The sequence below is a fragment of the Rhincodon typus genome, chromosome 33 (assembly GCF_021869965.1).
Source record: "Rhincodon typus isolate 14 chromosome 33, sRhiTyp1.1, whole genome shotgun sequence".
Lineage (NCBI taxonomy): Eukaryota > Metazoa > Chordata > Chondrichthyes > Orectolobiformes > Rhincodontidae > Rhincodon > Rhincodon typus.
In genome coordinates this window covers 16106480-16131041 of record NC_063364.1, presented here as the reverse complement: position 1 = coordinate 16131041, position 24562 = coordinate 16106480, and the positions used below count along the sequence as shown (strand labels likewise).

The following is a 24562-nucleotide window of genomic DNA, read 5'->3' as shown; positions in this document are numbered from 1 at the left end:
GTTTATATTTGAAGGATGCATTTTTAATAAATAATAGGTATTCATCATGTCCGATTATGGAATACTTTAATACTTAGAATGGGTCTCATTTTCTGAAGAGTTATACTGTACTTAAAATGTTAACTCTGTTACTCTCTTCACAGATGCTGCCAGACCTGCTGAGTTTCTCCAGCATTCTCAGTGTTTGTTCCTCACTTTATCCAAACCTCTAAGGGTGCCAAGTTGATGAATGTTAGTGATCAATTTACTTAAAATGTTTCTTCAAATAAAAATCTTTTGTGAAGAATTTTTAACCCTGACACCGGAACAAAACAATTCCAGCTATGCAATAAGTTCAAGAGCAAAGATGTACATCAAAAGAATCACCATCCATTCTAACAACTTGTTCACAATTTGCCGTATCTGCCAACACTTCATTTTGGGACTAAAAACTTACATGTTGCATGTTAATATGAAACCAAATATAACATTATAAGATGAAAGATGGAAACTGATTTTAGATGTAATCTACACAAAATATTTTAGAAGTTGCCCCATTAGACACAGCAGAAAACTGCTTTCAAGAGAGATAATGTTCAATGTTCATCATTCAAGAAAGATCTGAGCTTTATCTTCACAATTAATATCATAACAATGAACAAATATGGTTTAAAAACTTTTATTTGTAGTAATTGGCATCTTACAGTTTTGTAAGCATGGAGGTAGCTTCAGTGCTTAAAGACAGTTAAATATTGTACAGTTCTAGTGTCCTGAACAGAAAGTAGCAAATACATTTGTAGAGTAAGATGTTCAGCAGTGGTGTAGTTTATGACACCCAAATATGACTATTCACCCCTCCATATCTTCCTGGTAGAATAAATCACACTAAGTGTTTGCAGATGTATTGCACTTTATTGATTGTCACTCAACAGTGTGCATTTATTTTAGCTTCCATTATACAATACTTGAATAATAAAAAAAATCAGCTTAGCAAAATATTTTTATACAATATATAGATTAAAAAATCATTGCTATTCAGACTTAGATGACAAACATCAACATATTCCTGGATAACATACATACTGAAACAAACACAGAAAGTGGAACTATTTTTGAGTAACATACATAATGAAGAAAAGACTTAAAACAGAGCATCAGCTCCAGGTCATATTTTCAAAAACATTCAAACACTGATATTTCAATACATTTAGGTTATATCAAAAATAGGAAATACTCAATGGCAGATCTACTGTTGTAAAAATAGAGACATAATTCATAGGCCCTGCACTGGCAGGACCACTGTTAAAAATGTTTGTAACTTCCTTCTAATTTTGAATGGCAAGTGTATAATCCTTAAGATACAGAACTCCTGAAGGCAGAGAACATGCTGGCATACTGTCCCATAATACAGGCTCCTTTTGGTCATTCTTTATGTGTGAACCCATTAGGTAAGGCTCCAATTATAATGGAGAGGTTGGAGGCAAGTGGTTGGGGAGATTTAACGGCTGAGAAATCCAGAAATATGGATTTCCTGTAGGTCTTCTGAATTTAACCATAAGACTTCATTTCAGGTTTTTCACAACAAGCCATATTGAAAGTATGTTGGAGGGTATGTTTATGCACATAGCCACAGCCAGGGTTCAGATAATCAAGTGGGAGGCAGGGGTGATGTTTAGAATAACAAAGAATGGACGCTCAACTTGGTGAGCCACAGGTGGGTGACTACATTGCAGCCACAAGCAATACAGGAAAAGCGCTTAACTGTTCCATCTAGTAGGCTTGGCCTCCCTTCAGCTGCTGGATTTCCCAACTGACCAGTGTTCAGGCTGGAGCAGAAGGGGCCCACATTCAGTGGAGCTGGTGGGGGGCAGTTGGAATGTAGTTATAGACTGGAGCCTGCAAGGACAGGTTTCCCCAAACAGTGTGTTTTAATTCTATGACAGACATTTTGTTTTGTAAAAACAAAATCTATATGTGGAAACCAGTTTGACTGACAGAATATTTTCCAGAAAAGGCAGTGTAGGATCAGTTAGTTTTCACAATCATTAGTGGTAAAGGTCATGAAATGGGAGAGGGTAGGTTAAAGAACTGGGAAGTGTCAGGGAGAGGTAGGGAGTTAGGAATAGCTTGGAGTCAGTGATTGTAGCAAAGGATTACTGATGTGGCTGCATATTGGATTGGGAGGGGATACTGTGGATATTGGAGCAATATTTCAATGTCTGATAGTGGCCCCAGGAAACATTTGTGCTCCTTCTGGCTCACGGGCAACACTGTAAAAGGCTTTTTCCCGATGGACCCAACACTTCTCGGTTCCTTTTAATTCTCGAGTTTTGCAGAGCCTCAGAAGCTGCCAAATAGTTTAAAAATAGAAACTGTGCAAAAACTGAATCATACAGCCTACTTAAAAAGGTTTCAAAGATGGATCGTCCTCCCGAAAAGGGATTTGTCACCTGCTCCTTGTCTCACTGGACATAGGGCTGATTAAGGCAAGTTACATTTCAATTTCCAGTTATTGACATTTAAATCTCTCACCCAACCTAAAACCCATGGTTTTTTGCTAAAGTGACCCCCAAGTTCCAAGACACACAGCCTCATTAAAATACTTCAATGACCAACATAGCTCTACAGGGCTGATTTTAATTTTAGAAGTGTAAAAAATAGAAAACCTGACACTAAGCCAACTCTGTTCAAGATGTAGAGGTGGATTCCCATTTTTAATACACCTCCAACAATCCTTCGAGGTTAAAGATTTCTCCTTCTCCACAAATATCAATGATTTCCCTGCCGTTGTCTGAAAACACACACATTTTCCAGCAGGGGTCACTAAACAACCATGGGAAGCCAATATTTTTTCAAATCCCTTTCCATCCCAAGGGCACTGAGGTTAGCTGTTGGCACACCTACTGCTACCCCTGTCGGATGCTAAATGACAGCACCCAGAAAGGGGGAAGTGAACCCAGGATGTGTTCTTTTCTGCGGTTTAGTTGTACGGTGGTCATGACAAGTGAAGGAGCTAATACAGACTGCTTACATCAAATGATGAGACCAAGTACTCCCAGTGACCCAGCCAATTGTGGCAGTGAACAGCTGAGCTGCAGAGACTGGCACATGTGTCACTTCACTGCACAGGCTGAGCTGAGTTAGCAGGTCTCAGCTCAGTTAGACCACGGGTACGATAATTGGACCTTAGTTACTTTGGGTTCGAATGCAGGGCAGGGAGAAATTCCTGCTCTTGCTGCAATGGCACTGAACAGAAATGCAGCTTTGTTGATGCCAGCCTGTGGTATTAATCTTGTCTATGGTTCACTGGGACATTCACAGGGCTGGAGCCACAAGGGAAAATGCATCTTCAGTGCAATCATTTCCAGTGCTGGGGAATTATACTCCAGTTAAAGCCAGTGTCGTTAGGGTCAAAGCAGAAAAGAAAAAAAAAGCTGATAAAGTACAAGGTTAATATAACAGCCATAGAAGATATTGGCCAAAGTATTGTTGGCACTTTAGTATTTTAAATAATAAAGGAAAATAATTTGACATTTATATTTATTTATAACCTGTACACATTTTAACAATTGACTGCTGATCGTTATGTCTTTTTGCTTTAAGTTGACATGTTTATAAATTCCTTTCAGCTGGAATGAGCAGTAAAATATGACCTTCCTTTACCAGTCCAAAGCATTCCAAAAGCAGAAAGAAAACAGCATGGCATGAGGCAGCAGTGACAGGCACTTAAAACATTTCACATATCAAGCAGCATCAGTGCAACGAAGGAATTAAAAACAAAAGCCTAGGGCAGAATATGGTACCTCGTAGAGTGAATTATGCCACTGCATTGCTGCTTCCCTTTATCTAATGGTTAGCCATCAGTTTGGGTTTGCATCTACACATTATCATCCTTCAACAATTTAAATCCCGTGTCGTAGAGACTTTCTTCATCTGTACTGTAATCATTGTCAAAATCATTTAGAACGGAGGATGAAACCTTCGCTGATGAATTCTTGCGTCTGTAACATACGCGAGATCATTTCAGTTGCTATTCATGAAGTATTACTGCTTTATTACAGCATAGAAAACATTCATTTCTAAGAGCATCATCAGAAGTTTATCAGACGATTAGCACTGTGGTTATATATGTAATCATTAAAAGGACGGGTCCTTCTCTCGAGCCTCCCTTGGTGTCACTTTCCCCACAAAATTTAATGGTGATCAGCTGAAGACAAGAAATATGCAGACAAACAGATAGAGATACAGAGGTGCAGAAACAGGGTTTAGCAGGTTACATTGAAGAAAGATTAAATACTGTATGACAAAATACAGTAGCCATGGCATTTTGAGATCCACTGACCATGGGACATTAAAGAAGATGTTCCAACATGTTCTCATGTGGAACTGAGCATTATCTCACAATAGCTTCTTAAAGTATCATTTATTAGCATCATGGAGTTATACAGAATAGAAACAGACACTTCAGTCCATTGTGTTCCAATATTAAAAACAGGTAGATACAGAAGCTGATTGCAGATTAAGAATAGAAAATCCTCCCTCTGGCTGTGCCTATTTCTCTCCTATTAACACTATTTTTCACAGAATTCAAAATCTCCATTCACAGGCAGTGCCACTGGTAAAAATGTTACAGCACAGACATTGCAGATTCCATGTAAACATTTGTAAAATGTCTAGAGAGGGAGATTTCAATTATTTGAAAATCAGTGATACTCTTTGGAATTATGTTTTTTTTCAGCAAAGTTTCTCAAAATTCAGGTAAAACATCTTCACTGTACGTATTCATTTTGGAATTATACAATCTTACACTACAGAAGGAGGCCCAACATGTCCGTACTGGCTCCTGAAAGAGCTACCCATCTAGTCCCATTCTGAAGCCCATCACTTGTAACAATGAATTCAGCAATGTGACAATTGTTTATTACCACATTAATTAGCTATTTCAATATGAAAACTTGTGCATATGATGTTTAGAAATCAGGACCAGAGACTGATATTGGCTGACATATTATTTAGTGTAATCCGTGAAAGTTGTCATCTGAGATGTGGAGAGCAGAATGAATGTTCAACCTTACCCTCCTGATCCACTGGTATCGTCACTCTTTTTATCCCCTTGTCCTGTCCCAGTGTCTCTCCAAATGTTGATCCTGCCTCTTACATTACCCTCTAAATTATGTGTAGTGTCAGCACTGGATTTCGTGACTGCAAATGTGAAATCGAGTGACTGTGTGTCTTCTCCTTAACTGTCTTCCACCATTGCTTAGCCAGGTAGCTGTGCTTTGGTGTCTAAAATGAATAAAGGGCAAGGGGCTACGGTTGTAGTGAGAAGAAGAGGAGAAATGTGTCACGTCATTAAACCTCTTCTAACACTGTACACCCAGGTCCACAGGACTACATTCCTGGCTGTAACCTTTGTGACTATCTGTTTCCACTGTTTTCTCATTGCCTGTCCGAAGATACTGATTCTGTCCTCCTTTCTAACTCTTCCACCAAATCCTCATTGAGACTATCAAAAAACCGGAGTGCTTTTTGTCTCCCATAGCCAGACAGTCTTCTTTCTTTCTCAAATCAGATTTGGATGCGCATTGACTGCTAGCACGTTCCCTATACACAAAGCACCATCCCCTTCAAAGCTGAAGGGCAGTTTTAATAATGCAATCTAGCTTTAAATATTGCAACTGAGAATGGTATGGGCTCCCTGTTAACGTGTGGAACTTATGAATGGTACTGGGAGTGGCTCCCAGATGCAATAATTTTTAGAATTACCACATATGAAGTTGGCATCATGCCTGTAGGGGCTAGTTAATGTCAAGTCCCTACTCTGCGAGATGCATCTCACTTAGATTTTTGAAGCAGAAACAAACTTACCTGAGGTCTTTTTTTAAAGTATTCATTTGTCCTTGAAGTTCTTCATTTGCTTCCATTTGTTCCTCCAGCTCTCTCTGCAGCTTTCTCTTTGCATTTTCCAAGCGGTCTATTTCTTCCTCTGCTTCATCTACTTGCCTTTTGAGAGCCTTCATCCGTAGGTTCAACTAGGAAATAAGGAAAGATTGATTACCACAAGCACATATCATACAAACCAACAGGGAGACATTTTAAAGAAGCTGAACTTGATTTAGAAGTCCTTCTTTTAAAAAAAAAACTAGAGTAAGCAACCTTCAGTCATTTTAACAATTTAAAGTATTGGCATTTAAACTAATTTGGAGCTACTCTATTTAAATTATAACTACCCCTTTCATTTTATTGCATCTGAAATGAAGAAATTTTGATGTTTTACAACTGAATCCAAGATGACACTGTTTAGCAACTCCTTGTCTCTAGTCAGAATACATTAGAAACAAATATTAATTCTCATTGTACTTTCCATTGGAGGTTTCAACCTGGACGTGGCACATGTTTTTGCGTTGGCAATAAGCAGTTATAGTGCGACTGTTCTCCCAACCTGTTATCCTTACCTAGGGTACATTGTACAAAATGTTCACTAGATCACAACTAAAGAATTGTGCGTAGTTCTGGAAACCATATTAAAGGAGGGATGTGATTTCACTGGATAGGGTGCAGAGGAGATTTATCAGGATGTTGCCTGGTCTGGAGAGTTTCAGTTATGAAGAGAGATTAGACAAACTGGCATTGTTTCCTTTGGAGCAGGGGAGACATACTGAGATGCATAATGTTATGCGTGGCATAGACAGGGTATACAGGAAGGAACTTTTTCCCTTGGTCGAAGAATCAATAACTGGGGGGATGGGTGGGCATAGTTTTAAGGTAAGAAGCAGGAGGTTTAGAGGGGATTAGAGGTAAACATTTTTCACTCAGAGTATGGTGGGAATCTGAAATTCAATGCCTGTGAGGGTCGTAAAAGCAGAAACCTTCATAACATTTAAGAAGTATTTTGATGTGTACTTGTGATGCCAAGGCTATGAGCCAAGTGCTGTGATTTGAATAGTTCGGTTGTTGTTTTTGACTGGCACAGACTGGATGGGCTGAAGAATCTTTTTTGTGCTGTACACCTCTATGAGTCAGGGTTGCAACTACAAAATAGACATTCACCAACTTTGTACCAAATACCTGATCATTTTGGTCTGTCAGGTGGAGGCGTTCATCATCTACTTGCAGCATAAGCTCCTTGGCCTTTCTTTCAAGTTTGCGATTGTTCAATTGCAGAGCAGATCTGTCTCTGAAAACATATGTTGAAAACATATTCAAATTGTATCCATCAGAGTCAATAGAAAGGAAAGGGCCAATATTACACAAATCTCTATCAGCCCACCTTGCACTGCTTTGCTATAAATGCGACATTATGCACACTTGCTTGTGACCTGAACATCAAGTTGCATTTATACGTTATCACAGGAAAGAAATTACCATATAAATTTTAGAAGAACCATCAGTGAAAAGATAGTATCTTATTTTTCTGTATTTTTGATTATGGAATAGAAAAAGGATTGCTTTAAATCCGAGAATCATGGAAGAGATTGCTACACTTTTCAAAAGCAAGTTACTGAAATTCAATGCAAATGGCAGTGACAAAGCAGCTTGATCAACACTGCATTCACCAACTTAAATGTTCACTTCCTGCACCACAAACGTACAACGGCTGCAGGGCGCACCATATATAAGATGCACTGCATCAACTCACCAAGTCTTCTTCAACAACACCATATGCTGTTCTTTCTTCAACCAGTGAGGGAGACTGTTTGTAGATGAGCTAGCACCAGGGATGTATATAATGTGTGATTCAGCTGGCAACAGGTAGATGCACTGTTTGTGGAGTGGTTACCATTGTCGATGACAAAAGCTATCAGCCTGTCAACAACTATATGAATGGGTAGCTGAACAGCTTGTGAGTATTAACAGAATCCTTTGGACTTCTAGAAATACAGATGGTGTCTCTTTCTGCAGTCCAAAATACCTAAAGCCTGAAGAATGCCAGGTTATTTTCCCTCCCCAGTTGTGCAAACCATTGCTCTTAAACAGTAAGTCAGAGACTTTATAATTTGTGAACTAGTCACTTTGTGCCTCCTGCAAGGAAGCAGTAAGTATCTGGAGGAGAGACTGAAAAACAGCAAGTCTTGGCAAGCAAAAGGATCAACTTAGTGAATCCTGGGGATAGTAGCCAGTGAACTGTTTCCCCAGGTTTGTTTTACCCTTCCACAATCACACCAGTGTTTATTTGGCTATGTCTGACTGTGTGTGCGTACATGTTTCAGGAGAGTTTTATAAGGGGTTAGAGTTTTAACTAGTAGAGTTAAAACTAGTATGTTGACAGCTCATAGTTGTTTACCTGAGGCTGGAATCTATTTGTATGTATTAAATAATTATTGTTACATACAGAAAGTCTGTGCTTTCTGTTGACCTGGGTCTAAGAAAACTGGTAAATTAGAAAATTTTGCATATTTTGATAAAATCTTTATATTTTGTGATGATTCCAGGAATAGTGGAATGCATTTCCAGCCATTACCCCAATGAGACATGACAGTCAAAATCTTACATGGAGACATATAAAGGTATTAGGACAGGTGACCAAAGGCTTGCTTTTAGATACAGACTTTGATACATCGAGAAGCATTTTAGTCCCTTATCTTTATGCGATGGTAAGGAATAATAGCTAACTGCTGAGCATGCACATAGCTATCAATGTTTTGTAGATGGTGGACAGGTTTGAAGAGTCAGGAGGTGAGTTACTCATTGCAGGATTCCTAGCCTCTGACCTGTTCATGTAGCCATAGCAGCTAGTTCAGTTTCTGGTCAATAGTAACCCCAGCATGTTGATAGTGGGGATTTTGTGATGTTTGAAATGTCAAGGATGATGTTTAGATTTACTTTTGGTGCAGTTGGTCATTATTTGGCACTTGTCAGGTACTTGTGGCCAATTGATGTAGTACATTCGGCCCTGAATCTTTCTCGGAGCCCTGAGTTTCAATTCAGTACTAGCTAATTGAATGAAAATCTTTTTTGAATTCTTTGTAGCTATGGATTCACAGGACAAAATTACTCGTACTTTAACAGTCAGAATCAGGCTACAGAGCAGAAAAATAAAGGTCCTCTTGTGCACATGAAACTGGAGCATATTATTTGATTGATGTTACATTCAGTTGTCCGAGTATTTCACTTTATGGGAGCTTTACACTAGATCTAAAAATCCCGCATTTGATCCGGGATAATGTTATTTAAATCAGCATCTCATTATATTATTAATACAAAATCCATACAGAAGAATTATGTTATCTTCAATTAAAATTATACTCCAAAGGTTGTTTCTAATTGCTTTGCTAATATTACAGCAATTATAAACATTTTTTCAAATAAAAAAACGTTATTTCTATAATATTAGTACTTGATTTAACACTTTACAATGTGAAAACTGAAAATAGTCTCTGGATTTGCCAGCTTCACATTTAAATGATGCACTTGAATTAATTGCTGTATTCTCCATCTATTGCTCATTAACTTTTGGCTAGCCTTGTTTTATGGACATCATGGTTTGTTAAACTCCATTATGTTAAGCAGTCCAGTCTCATGGGAACATTTTTGAACATACATATTTTTATTGAAATAATTGTTTAATAATGTGGTTTTGGAAGATGCTGTCTACAATGTTGGACTTAATTTACTTTTATAGAAAAATTAAATCTCACCTTTCTTCAGCTTCAAGGCGATCTTCCAGTTCCTGGATTCTTGCCTCCAGCTGGGTAACAATTCCTTCCTTAGTCTGTTTCTGAGATCCTTCCAAATATGCAATTCTGCTTTTTAGATCTTTGTGCTGTGATTAAATATCATGTTACTTTTATCAAACCTGATGCGCATTACTTATTTCAGAAACTGTATACACAATACTTAACCATTCATCAATTACTTACTTGAAACTTGATTTTGAAAACTTGAAAGGACATTATTTTAATGTTTAACATTTCATTTGATTTACTTAATGCAATCTGAATTCTATTAGAGATCACAAAAGGTTTGGTGCATTCACTACTTTTTGAGCTGCCTGTACAATTTACCTTTCTAAGATGTGATATTCCCACTAAGATTTGGACACCTGGGATGTGGATGCTGGTGGCAAGACCAGCAGTTATTGTCCATCCCCAGTTGCCAAAAAGTGGTGGTGAGCCAACTTCTTGAACCACTGCAGTTCGTATGGTGCAGATACACCGACTGCGCTGCTAGAAAGGAATGTCCAGATTTTTGATCCATAAAGGAATGACAATGTATTTCCAAGTCAGCATGGTGTACAAATTACAGAGGAACTTGTAATTGATAGCTATTGCATGCACTTTTATCCCCGTCTTTCTAGTGGATTGAGATTGGATATTTTGAGGTGCTTTCAAAGAAGCCTTGGCAAGTTGCTGCAGAGAGCAAACACTCGACCTAACAGTCATCAAGGTGGAGGGTGTGAATGTTTAAGATAGCAATTCTGCATTTTCAAATTTGGTAGAGGTTGGATATTTCACAGAAACAAAATTAATAGTTTGCATTGCAACAGTTTTTGAGGTATAAGATCTGGACATCCTTAGCCAGTAATTTAACTAATTATCAGGACTCTGTAACAATTCCTTTTAATTTTAATGATGATAAAATTTTGCACAATGCCTGTATACAGTGAGATTTGTAGATATGTACAATAACAATATACAGTAGCACCCACTCATGGATAGAAGCAATACACTCATTTCTGTTTTGGACAATTTCATCATGTTTTTAATAAAATGAGTTTTGATGCTAGGTATACAATCAACAGGTTGTATTCCGAATTGCGAGGTCATCACCAAGTATAGGTGTACACTTCTTTTAATACTTTAACGAGGTAAAATACCATTTACAGAAATATGCCTCAATACAGGAAGCGTAATTTCTTTTTAAAACACTAAACTTCTCATGAAACAGCGCGTGATTTGTGGCAAACGAATAAAGCTAATCCAGCAATAAAAGTTATGCCTTTTGATTACAAAGTGGATCTAACCAGTTCCTAGTAAAAAAATCAACGTGAACGCAGTACGAGGGCATAAGAAGGATGAAGGGGCACAAGGACGCAACACCCTTTTCTCCAGCATCCCCTCGTTCCCATCCATTCCACTCCTATTGTTTGGAAAGCATAAAAGGAATCCCGGGTACTCGACTTTATTGCTGCAAAATGATGAGTGTCACTTGCTGCCTACAAGTTTGTAACTGCCAATGCTCCGTGATCAATATTTTACTAAATAAGTAACTTAGATCATTAAACAACAGTTATTTCTCTCTCATCTTCAGTCATACCCTCATCGCCGTACCACTGCTCCCCATCATATAAACAGATTCCCGTTTCACTGCCTGAACAATGTAACAGCTGTTGCTCATCGTCTCAATGGGTAAATGTGTTGCAGTGCGTGGCACTGAGTCTGACAGGAAAGTCCCAGTTTCCATTCTCTCTCTGTGCTTGATTGGTCAATCCCAACTGCAATGACAATCACAACACTACAACGGGCACAGAAAAGGGCCAGTGAGTGGAGAAAAAGAAATCAGTAATGGATGGCATTTGGGACTGTTATCCTGTGAAACCTACAACATGTTAAAGTTCCAGCAAGAGGAGTTGAAATAAGAATATAGATTTGATGATGGAAATGCTTCTAACTGGACATATGACCATTATCCATTTTCAGTGGTTCAATCTTTTTCAATTATTGACGTAAAAACAAAATTCCTAAATTTCAGAACGAACTTGTCTTTGCATAACTCGAGATCTGATAGAGTGTGCCATTTTCAGGGGCTTCTTTCTTTAATTAGTTGATGTACTACTGAACTTCCAGCATATAATTCAAAAAGTCCAACTAAATTAATGTAACTGAAGTACCTGTCTCTCTAAGGAAATCTTGTCACACTCCAGATCTTGTCTTGTCGCTCTTTCCTGAAAAAGTTCATTTCGCATCTGCTCAATCTGTCAGGGAGAGAGTGAAACTGTTATGCACAGCTGTGACACTAAAATGTCTTTACAGTTCAATCAAGCCATTAATGTAAAAGATCTAAAATTGCAATTGCTCAAACCTTTGCGATCCATTTCTCCCTGACCTTTCTTGGGATATTGCTTTACTTTGAAGCTTTTTATTACTTTTACCTACCAGGCAGTTGCCATGTTTTCCCATTATCTAACCAGTTTTTGTCTTAAATTTGTAATCTTGTTTCTCATAAACTAACAGGTCAGCATCATGTCTGTACATAAATGAAATACTGGCCTATGTATCCACTTAGGTGTGCACAAACAAACCAGACAGCGAACAAAAAACCCTTCCGCTTCATCCCTGCAGGGGTGGGTGGGTGGGCAGGGCAGTAGCAGAACTGGCACGTGCCATGGGTGGGACTGGACAGGGGCATAGTATGGTGAGCAGGCGGCTTTCTGCAGGCAACTCCTTGCACCTCCAACAGTGACCTCAACTGCCTCCAGATTAGGTCCAATAGTGGCCTCCTCTCCAATCCAGCAGGGAGGTTGACCTGGTTTGCCAGGTGGCACCGCATTCACTTTTCTTACCTGCAAAGGTTGGGCTCATGGCATCTTAAGCCGCCATTACCAGACCACTTGTGGGTATCTTACCAATTCCAACCTGCCCAGTTATTTGACCTCGCTGCTACCTCTTATAAAGGGAAAATTCTGCACTATGGGAGGTTGATTTTTCACAAGTTCTGGCAGTTACCTCTTCCCAATTCTGCAGTGCATAACTGTTGCTCCCAACACTTTGCTTTAAAGCAAACCAACAGCGGGCCGTCCAACACCTTAATCTCTCTCAACAATGTTTTGGACATCACTCAAGTACAAAGCTCAAGTGCATTCATTCTTCAGTGCCATGTCCTGCTTAAAAAGTCTAAATTTAAAAACCAACTTTTCAATGAGTCATATATCATGAGAGACAAAGAACAATGAAATATGGTATATTGATCCAGTGTCTAATGGATACAAATAGTAACTCATATCAATCAAACCTGTGTGGAAATGTAGATACCATCTGATAGAAAGGTAATCCCAGTCCTTTGTATCCAATCATCAAGTCTGAATGATTTATATCATACAGGTTGCAATATAAATGGAGGCTCGCTTAATGCCGAAACTGATGAATGAAAACTAGTGTGTATGTGACACATTGGTTTCACTCCTTCTAGGAAGCATAATAGAGAGACTTGGGGATTTGGTTTGGTGTATTGGCTGAAAAATTTCCACAAGTTTACTTCCATACACCGAGACTAAAAGATCAGCTTTCAGAGATCTTTTAACATCAGCAAATTAACATATCCTAATAATATGAATAAGATGCTCAATAGCTTCATGTGTGAATGAACATAATTGAACTTGTATAGCAAAAGAAATGCAGTTATGAGTATGAAAGCTATCCGATTTTTATATATATTACCATTATTAGTGTTTGGATTTTAAAATAGTGGAATTTGGGATTGGTTTCTTTTCTGAAGGATATTTTAAAAAATATAATAACTGGGCCAGACAGTTCTTCAGGAACATTGACCTAATCCAGTATGTGTCACAGAGCAGGGACCCCTGGCGTTAATAGAAAACATTTTTAATCATCGCAGTAAAAATGTTTTCTATTATTCAAGGATTGAATATTTAAGGAATATTCAAGGATTGCTTTTATCTTAGAAAATCCAGAGATTAAACATTGGGATACGAAGGGGTAATTTCTATGTATTTGAATTGCTGTAAAGTGATGGTGCTGAAGTTTGAAAACGTGTTTTGCTAGTTGTTTGAAGATTTCTTTCTGACTATGTTTTGAATCTACATAATTTGTTTTTTTTGCATTTTTAGATTTTAGATTTAGGTTTTATTGTCACATGACAATTATGTAATTATCACCATTTAGTGTAATAAACTTCAATTCTGTTCTGTTCTTAAAGAAGCATTGCCACCTTGTGTGATTTTGTTGCAGTAACTGACCGCTACTAACTTTAAGTAAAATTAAATAAATATAGGCTGCATCATGCCAGATTCCACTGTGGGATCGGACTTGTTCAGGAAAACCATCAGCTGTGATCACATGTTAAACCAAGACCTCTGTGCCCATTCAACAGAATGGTTTGAAGAGCAGCAGAGTCTGCTTATTGTTTTGGTCAATGTTTGGGCTTTCAATCAACATCTATAAAACAAATGACTCAAAAAATTTCTGGCTTTTAGTCTCAATGGTCCAACTTATCAGCTCACCTCGAAATTAGAAAACAAAAGAAAATATTATGGTCTTTGCTTTGTTATTTGAAACTTTTGTGTGCAATCACTTTCCGCTCAATTATGTTTTCGCAAACACTTTCAGGACCCTCACCACTCCACTCTGGTTTGTTATTGATGTGAGTTTCCAATTCTGATCAATGCAGAATAATGCATTTCACCATGCAACCAAAACTGCTGAACAAAAAACCACATAAGCAGACAATGGAAACTTCTCATGACAAGCAAAGGAATAGCTCTGGATATGATTAAATGCAGCACAAATAAAATCATTAGGCCAAAAAGAACATCAGAACAAGAAACTTTCAACTGTGATGACAGTCTACCGGGAATGAAAGCCCAGAATGAAGAAGTTCTCTAAATGAAACAGTTGTTTGGCATTAGGACTGATGGGAAACCAGTCTGTAAACTTCTAAAATTCATCCCGTTATAAAATTGGCTCAGAAAGACCAGAGAATTGATTTTCGACAAAAGCTAGCATCTGGAACAAATGATTACGAATGTAATCTCGAGTCTTGTCCTGAGGTGGGCAGAACTTTAAGTTAAGCTGGAATGGGACAGTTCTGCAAAAAAGGTGCCTTGTATTTTGGATATTAAAAAAAAACTTCACTAGATTTGATACAGTAATCTCAAGTCACATCCCACTTTTTATTTGCAACTCCACGTGCTGTATTAATAATGAGAGCAGTATGTTACATTCCTCGACAACCCATGATTTTCTACCATTCACATTCTGGCTGGAAATTGTGGGCCACGTGCTTCTTGTGAGTAGTACAGCCTGCAGGGAGCTCAGAACTTAGCCTCAGTCATTTTCCTTTTCTTCTTTAAGAGGACAATTGAAACTAATCAAGCATCTACAATTTTTAACAGCGTTATTTCCTCACATGCTATGGGCTGAGATGCCATTAGTTCTGCACATTGCATTCAGAAACAGTGGAACGGCACGTCACCTCAGTGTTGTTTATTGAAACAATCTACTGGCTTTTAAAATCTTTCGCCCTACTTTTTTTACATTTTGCAGCATCAATGATGGAAGTTCATCCATTCTAATGAAATTTAAGGTACAGCTCTCTTTTATTCAATTGGCCAGCTTTCTGGACTCAACACAGAGTTCAACAAATATAGATCTAAGCCATTTTCTTTTGTGTTACCTCTGCTGTTTTTTTACCCCTCTTATTTCTTCCTTAATTACTCCATTTTGTCTTTAGATAGTAGCTAACTTGAAATGCTCATCTCCTCCAGACATATCTTTTGTTCCTTTATATGTCCCATTTTTGTCTTTGCACTAAAGTGAACTTTCACCATTGAATCACTCATGCCTTCCACCTTATCATAAACGTTCCCAGCAACACTGTCTGCCCCTACCCGCAGTTGCTCCAAACCTTTTTGTCTGTACTCAAGTGATATAAAAGGTCAAAGACCTGAAAGGTGAACTCTTGCTTCCCTCTCCTCAAATGCCATCAGACCTGCTCTGCACTCCTTGACACTTCTCCCTTTTAAATCATTCTTCGATCACTTCTCTTCAACTGTACCTTCAGCATTTCTAGGATAAGACAGCAGGATGTTACACCTGAGCCAAATTGCAAGCGTAGGATTCAACTTCTGACCTGTGGGGATATGGTTCCAGAGGCTGTCCATTTTTGTCATGGTGAGTAAAACATTTTCATTGACTGATTGATTTATTGTCATGTGTACTGAAGTACAGTGAAAAGCTTTTGTTTACAAGCAGCACAGGCAGATCAGAGTAAGCAAGGACATACAGATCAAAAAGACTTAAGATAGAGGCATACAGGTTACATTGCACAGGGTGTGCGCTAGGCGAGATCAACGTTAGCAAGATCTGCATTATTTGAGGCTAGAGAGTCCATTCATCAGTCTAATAATGGCCGGGAAGAAGCTGTTTCTGAACCTGCTGGAGAGAGATCAGGTTTCTGTATCTTCTGCCTGACAGAAGAGGTTGTATGAGAACATTACCAGGGTGCGATGGGTCTTTGCTGATGAAATTGTAACTCTGGAATTAGAGTCTGGCCTTTTGGCTTTGTCTGGTTCACTGAACAATGCAATTATTGAATGAGCCATGTGATCTGCTTCAGAATTCCACAATCCTGTGATCAACGGATTATAATTGACATACATCGTTAAATCGACCTATTCTCCTCATATGGTGATTGATACAGGCTCTTGGAAAACGGTTCAGAAAAGAGTCACAAAATTGATTTACACCTTAGACAACATTGAGCTAATAACATACGCTTTATAAGATGGGCCCTTTTTTTTTTCAATTTGCATCTACATAGCACCTTCTGAGAATTGAATGTCCTAAGGAGTTAGGAATGTTATCAGACAAATTAGCCTGCCATGCTACACATGCAGATATTAAGACAAGTGGTCAAGAGGTAAGCTTTGAGACGCTTCGAAAAGAGAAGTGCAGAAATTTAGGGAGTGAATTCCAGAGATTAGAGGCCAGGCATTTAAGGGCACATCCAATGATGGTGGGGCAAAGGAAATTGGAATTGACAACAGGCTTGAACTGGAAGTGCACAGATTTCTCAGAGATTATAGAGCCGAAGGAGCTTAGCATAGAAAGTGAAGGGGGCATTTAAAAGATGAGCACACAAATTTTAACATCAAGGTGTTGCAGACCCAAGGACCAACGTAAGTTGGTGACCAAAGGGGTGATGGATGAATAGGTCAGTGCAAGTTACGATACATGCAGCAGAACTTTGTATGAGCTCAAGATTATGGAAGGTGGAGGATGGGATGTCAGTGGAATAGTCAAGTGTGGTGATAACTTAAGAATGGGTGAGGGCTTCAGGTGCTTCAATAAATGTAGAGAACAGAGGGATAAGGCTGAATGGTTACTTGCCAACAGATGGGGACATGATTGGTCAAATAACCTGCTTCCAACACACTGGGTTAATTTGCCTGAATTTCATTCTGGTCGATGGTCATGTGTGTAAGATACACAGGAGCATAGGCTAAGCCAAATATTACACAGTTAACCACTGGGAACAAGTGGATAGATTTTTTGTTCTTCTTTCATGGGAAGTGGGTTTCACCGCTATTCCACAGATCAATATCGAGCTGTTGAATTAGTCAGCAAAGAAATCTCAGAGATTTACAAGCATTTTATTGTAAATCTGTAATTTAGCACAAACAAGTTTCTACCATTCCATTCTGAACAAGCCAGTCCCCACTGCTTGGGGATCCAGACTTTGTTTTATTAAATAAACACATACCAACTTGAAAGGGTGCAGAAAAGATTTACGAGGAGGTTGCTAGGGTTTGAAGGTTTGAGATATAGGGAGAGGCTAAATAGGCTGGGGCTATTTTTCCTGGAACATCAGAGACTAAGGGATGATCTTATAGTGGTTTATAAAATCATGAGGGGCATGGATAGGGTGAATAGCCAAGGTGTTTTCCCCAGTGCAACAAAAACAAAAAAAACAAAATGAAGGAGGAGTAGGGAAACAATAGAGAGAACTAAATTAAAATAGTCTTGGAGCAGGAGATAGTGCACTCCAGGTCACATGCTGCCCACCTCTCTCGAAAGGCAATGTGGATTTTGGAGGGCACCACATGCTCCCTCTCCAAGGGCATGAATGTAGCTGTGGAAGAGAGGCAGGCAGGCAGGAGTTTTGACCCCCTCCATGGCCGTTGTCTGGACTTGCAGATGGCTACTGTAGCCAGGCTCAGGAGCAGGCCCACAAGGAGATCATCTGTCCTCCCAACTCCCTCCACATCAGGTGTCCAAAGATCAGGAGTGTGGATCTGAAGTGCAATCAAAAGATCAACAGAAGATTTTTCAAAGAACTGAAAACAGTGCAATCGCCCACAACCAACAAATACATGGCTCACAGATTCCTCAGCACCACAAAATTAACAACTGGATTGGGAGTCCACAAACCACCTTAATTTACAACAGCACAGGACTCCTGCGAGAAATACCGTCCACCTCAGATGCCTGATGGAAAATGGAAGGGCTTCCATCTAATAAGGCCTCCACATAGACATCCTCAAGAACCAAGCTCTTCAATATAAAGTCCAGCGAGCATTATTGTCGCTCTACTGTTCAGTTTGACCCTTAGAGGTCCTACACATCTAACTTGGATATCTGCAAAATCTTCATTTATAGTCAAACCCCAATTGTCCTTGAACTGAGTGGCTTGCTAGGCCATCTCAGAGACAGTGAAGAGTCAACTACATTACTGTGGATCAGGGGTCACCCATAGGCCAGACCAGGTAAGGACAGCAGATTTCCTTTCCAAAAGCACTGAAGTGAACCTGATGGGGTTTTTACAACAATTGATAGTAGTTTCATAGACTAGCACGAGTGCAATGCAGTGAGCGCCGACTATTGCATTCTTTCAAATTACATCCAGGCCTGTTCCAGGATGAGGTAGAGCTTCATATTTTACATTATCATGTACTTTACCCATCTTGTATAAAAATTGTCACTGTGGTCTCCTGGACAGGTTTTGGTCACCTAAGGGCAGTAGCAGGAGTCTTTTCCAGATTTTTTTTCCCCTTCTAATTGGCCTTGTACTTTTATTGGCTTTCTTATCTCTGAGAGGAATTACTGAGCTGACCAGTAGGATGTGCCTAATTTACAATAATTCAAGTATCACAACTAAAACGGGTGAGATCCATGAACTGATAATCCCTTTCTGCCCATGCTTGTTTTTATGCTTGCTTCATTATGTAACAAATGACAAATAATTGCGAGGTAAATTGAACATGCGCTTCACATGCAGAAACATTAGATTTAGGTATATCTGGCCACCGTGCTCTGTCAAATAGGGCATAGCCAAAGTGTTCAGTAATTTATCATGGAGGCTGATACTTGGTAAATGTATCCTACTAAGCTATTTGTTGCATGTCAGTTTTCAGCATGACCATATACTCTGCTAATAAATCTTAAGCGAAGACACATTTTTATCTGCTAAGTGCTATTCAAGGTATTCTTGGCAACATGAGCACAGTAGAATATGACAGCTACATCTGGGGTGTTCAGAATTTTGTTGTATATATGAATTATTTGGGTGTGAACAGGCATTGTTTGCATTGTCTACTATTCTTGTACTCAATGAAGTTTCAACGTACTTAGAATGCATTTACATTGAGGAACTAATAATAATAATAGAATTAAAAATTAACTTAATGTTAACGACTTATATGGTCATTTAAAAAGAATATACTTATGCTGGTTTGAACTCTGATCGAAAGATCTGCTCTGAATTGGTCCTACACATTGTCAGTACAAACAGAACAAAAATGGACTATGCTGATTATCTTCTAACAGAACGATGGGCCAAGAAGTATGTCTGTTGCAGAAAGGTACGATTTTAATGTTTAAAAACAAAGATCCTTAGGAAAATTGAAAAATGACTTGCTGTGCCTTGCTTCTGTATCAGGGCTAAACGTCCCATTTCCTCTCTTAATTTATGATGCTCATATGCAGTCACCTTGTATAATATTTTAACTCCCACTAGAAAGTTGACAGTTGCTTTAAAACACCTAGTTACAGCATGCTTCTAACACTATTGTTGTATTTAATTTTATATGAACATTTACCAAATCATTTCAGGTTTTATACTTCTTCCAAATTGGATTTGAAACTTTGCAGTAGCAGCAGATACTAACGGGAATGATCACTTTGTAGTATCAATCCTATTCATTTCCATTCCCATAAATCTCTTAAGTTTGCTTACCTTTTTGGGGAAAGCAACTCATTATTCCCAAATTTACTTCAAATCAAAACACTTAACAGTTGCCACTATGGTCCTATGTTCTAACACTATGCGCTGCTGAATTCCTTTCTTCTGATTCTGTTCCACTCCTTTCATCATTTTTCATGTTTAATGGAATAGTTTTCTTTTATTATTTGATGTCCAAATTCCTCCTGCTTTCTGTCTGGAATGAATTATCCTCTTCATGGATCCAGAAACTTATCTCTCAACTAAATTAAAACCGTCTGTAGCTCAAATTCTGATTAGGATCTGTTTCAACTGTGGTTTTTATGCATGACAGCTCGATTGCCCCCAAATCCCCCTCCACTAGTAATTATGGTGCATTAGGACACAATGTTTAACCCCTTTGGTCTACCAAATTCATCACAATACCATACAAAAATGGCTACTTAAACCAGAGACTCTTGTTTTTAAATTCCAACATGATATGACAAGACATGCCAAGGTGACAGTCACAAAGACATCCAAAATAATTACAGCTGCACCTGATTTAGGAGACAGGCAGTACTAAAACATGTTAATTATTTCCAAGCTTCTATTCTGGAGGCTGCATTTTAAATTACTTGTTACCATGACTGAAATATTAACTTCTATTGCTAACTTACTTCTACAAATCAACTTTTTAAAGACTCCAACCTGGTGGTAGGTAGAGGTAGAAACAGAGACACGTTTTTTTCTTTGTGAAGAGTGTTTTTTGACACTCTTGATTCTATAACTCTCATTCGGTACCCCCAGTATCCCAGCTGTCCCTTACTAATATCTACTCAAAAACAATTAATACCCAATATCTGTTTTCCCTTAACTTTGTAGCAACATCAACAAACTGTATCAATGCGATAAGACATCGATAAAGTCAGGTATATGATCAAAATTGACTCTTCCGGCACAAAACTTGGCGTACATAACAGCACGTTATATTCTACATATTTATTCTAGTTCTTACGGTATTGAAAATGCATAGCCTCTTGTGATCAGTCTCCCTTAAAGGTACTCTTCATTGATTATTTAAATGGAGAAAGACTGCAGATAGCTGCAGCGCAGAGGAATTTGGGAACATCCTCATGTACACACCACAAAAAGCTACTAACCAAGTTCAGCAGGTTGTGGGGAAGGAAAATGGAATTTTGAGCTTTGTTTCAATGGGAATGGACCTTAAAAGTACAGAAGTTTTGCTAAAACTATATAAGACACTAGTTAGACCAAACCAAAAACGCAGTGAATAATTCTCTTTCCTTATCTAAGGAAACATGTACTGGTATTGGAAGCAGTCCAGAGAAGGTTCACTAGGTTGATCTAGGTATGGAAGGATTTCTTTATGAGGTGAGGTTAAATAGTTTGGGCCTGTACACATTGGAACTCAGAAGAATGGTAGGCAATCCTATTGAAACATATTTAATCTAAAAGGGCTTGTCAGGGTGTATGCTAAATGGTTGCTTTTCCCTTGCGGAAGAGCTTGGAACACAGAACATAATGTCAGAGTGCAGGGTCACCCATTTCAGACAGAAGGGAGGAGGAATTTCTTCTTTCAGAGTGTAGTGAAGCTGTGGAATTCTTTACTGCAGAAGGCTGGATCACTGAGTATATTTCAAAGCTGATTAGACAGTTTTTAATCAGTAGAAGAATCAAGGGTTATGGAGGTTAAAACAGGAAAATGGAGTTGAGGATTGTCAGATCAAGTATGACATCATTGAATGGCAGAGCAGACTTACTGGGGTGAATGGCTTCCTTCCGCTCTTTATATCTTACGATTAAGTTTCTGAAACTGACACTGGAGATAGACTAAAATCAACTTCAATTTCAAAATCAAATTCTGCTGATGCTTCAATGCCCTTATGTCTGACTTAAAAGTCTCATTCCTCAATGTCTTTATCCAAATCTTCAACACAGGCTGCATGAGGGGAAGGAAAATTTGTTAGGAGTACGAGTGAACACAGCTGGTTCAAGAGAATTATCTCCCTGTCGTTGCCAACACAGTTTGAAGTTCAAGAGTGAGAAGCAGACAGCAGTCCGGGATATTGATTAGTTTTTTAAAGTACAGTAGATGCAAGCAATGCCTCCATAAACATTAGAACCATAGAGCCTGCCACCCATGTCACTCATTGCAAAGGAATCACCGGCAAACTGACTTAGTAAGCAAAGTAACACGAGCAGCAACTCCAGCTTTCAATGTGGTTGTTAATTGTAATAAAATACGTATGTTTTACAGATTAAAAACATAATTTTTTTGAGTTGAAATTTCAAACATAGTGGCATATGGGGCAGCACTGCAGCTCAGTGGTTAGCATTGCTGTCTCACAGTGCCAAGAACCCAGGTGCGATTCCACATCTCGGACGACTGCCTGTGTGCAGTTTGCACATTCTCCCTGTGTCTGTGTGAGTTTCCTCCGGATGCTCTCATTTTCTCCCAAAGTCCAAAGATGTGCAGGTTAGGTGTATTGGCCATGCTAAATGCAGAGTTACAGGCATAAGATAGGGGGTGGGTCTGGGTAGGATGCTCTTTGGAGAGTCAGTGTGGACTCGATGGGCTGAATGGTCTGCTTCCACACTAAGGATTCAGTGGGTGCTGATCACTTTTGAGAAGAGTTTACAAAAAGGTCAGTGTCTTTCAGGTTTAATCCAACATATATCACAAAGCAGGCAACTGCAAAATGATTGCAATGTTGATGGCAAATTATTTATAGTGTGGGGTTTATGACAGGGAATAAACATTGGGCTTGCTTTTGGTTTAGAATTATCAAAGATTGATTTTAGCTTAGGGGGAAAAAAAAACAAATTGCTGGAAAAACTCAGCAGGTTTGGCAGCATCTGTGGAGAGAAATCAGAGTTAATGTTTCAAGTCCAGTGAACCTTCTTCAGAACAGATTGGAAGGTTCTAGGCTAGTTACTTTGTTTACTTCTGACCCCAGTCAGGTCTGCTCACAGTCTTAGGAGTACAGGACAAGTTCAGGAAAAGGTCAGTTTGTTAAAAGTTTAACAGGTTCTGAGGAAGGGTCACCGGACCCGAAATGTTAACTCTTTTTTTTCTCCACAGATGCTGCCAGACCTGCTGAGCTTTTCTAGCAACTTCTGTTTTTGTTCCTGATTTACAGCATCTGCAGTTCTTTCGGTCTTCATTTAGTACCATCAGTGGACCCACTACATAATATACATTATACAGTGAGTAGGTGTCAAAAATGTGCAGCAAGGTAGGGAATATTAAAACATTATGGAATATATTTGCATTGGTACCTAGCCCTTCAGTTGATAATACACATGCTTTTGTCACAGAAAGATAGTAAAGATATTATTTTGAAGTGAATAAAATATTCAAATGCAGTCACTTCTCACTATTGAAAAGTTAGTTAAATTAGCAGTGGAAGAAAAAAATGTACGACTTTACCTCGAAACAGTGTACTTTAATAGTCAGGAATGTTATGGAATGAACATTTGACAATCATATTTTCTTCAGGGTGAGTGTTATTTCCAAAATTCTTCTACATAATAATGGCAAATGCCAATTAGTAAAACGGGTTGAAGCCAAAACAGTTTCAAAGCAGGACCCAGTGGCTGAGAATCTTCAGAGCAAAAACACTGTATACACCCACAAAAAGATTAAAGGAACATTTTAAATATAAGTATGTATTAATTACAAGGACATATTCACATGTTGTTATCGTCCAGGTAAATATACTGTGGCCTAATCACACTATATAACCACAAGGTCAATTGAAATTTCTATCATTAAGAAATCAGTGAAATAAAAGTACACAGGGTACCCTAAGGCCATGTTTATCATTACCTAACAAAAATCATTAAGTGTCAGAATGCAATAAAAATTGCATATTAAGTGCATGGGTAATGTAATTATCCTTTTACCTTTGGAGTATCAAGCAAACAAAACACAGTTCTGAAGCATGCATCGGAGCCATTTCACAAAAACACGTTTCATAATCCAAGGGTCAGGTTTGTTGTTCGGATTTAAATGTTGACATTTATTTCCTTTCTTGCATAAACTGATTAGCTCTTCTTTGAGTTTATTTATTCTGCTCTGCCACTGTATAACCACAGGGCCGATAAATGCTAGAGGGACCTGAATCAGCACAATGGAACAAGCTTAAAGCAGGCAAAGCTAATGACATTTTAGTTTGTATTCGGGCTTGTGAGAGCTCATTTCCACACTCTCATTTAGCTGCCGCCAACACCTGGTATCAGTGGTGCCGCAGGTGCAGCATATTCAGCAGGGATCTCATCAGAGAGCAGTGATGGGGAATGGGACACACGCTTCTCTTCCTTATACTGCACCACTGCAGTGGTAATGTCCTTACTGCTCACAGCAACAAGACCATGTGTGATGCTGGACGTTTTTCACAAGGTTTTTTTTCCATGGAGTCATACAGCATGGAAACAGATCCTTCGATCCAACTCGTCCATGCTGAACAATTTTTCCTAAACAAACTAGTCCCCACTTGCCTACATTTGGGCCACATCCCTCTAAACCTCAATAGTGCATATTATGGTTTTCCAGTTTTGCAATAGGATGATCCTATTCAATGTCACTGGCTTGGGAAGGGAGAGACGGGGAAAGGGGCGGTGAGAGAGAGAGATAATGAATGTGAGGGGGAGGGGGGAGAGGGTGGGGAGTGAGTGGGAGAGA

The 24562-nt window shown here is 38.8% G+C and overlaps 1 protein-coding gene across 1 annotated transcript in view; it reads right to left on the bottom strand.

Annotated features, from left to right (window-relative positions):
* Window positions 1-652: 652 nt before the first annotated feature.
* The window catches only part of LOC109914375 (cingulin-like protein 1), a gene marked incomplete at its 5' end in the record, with an annotated part of 59133 nt that continues 35223 nt past the window's right edge, over window positions 653-24562 (bottom strand). Inside the window, 5 exons of the mRNA XM_048615722.1 lie at window positions 653-3980; window positions 5848-6011; window positions 7048-7156; window positions 9618-9742; window positions 11810-11893. Coding sequence (XP_048471679.1) covers window positions 3857-3980; window positions 5848-6011; window positions 7048-7156; window positions 9618-9742; window positions 11810-11893 — 606 coding nt within the window. The remainder of the gene's footprint in view (window positions 3981-5847; window positions 6012-7047; window positions 7157-9617; window positions 9743-11809; window positions 11894-24562) is intronic.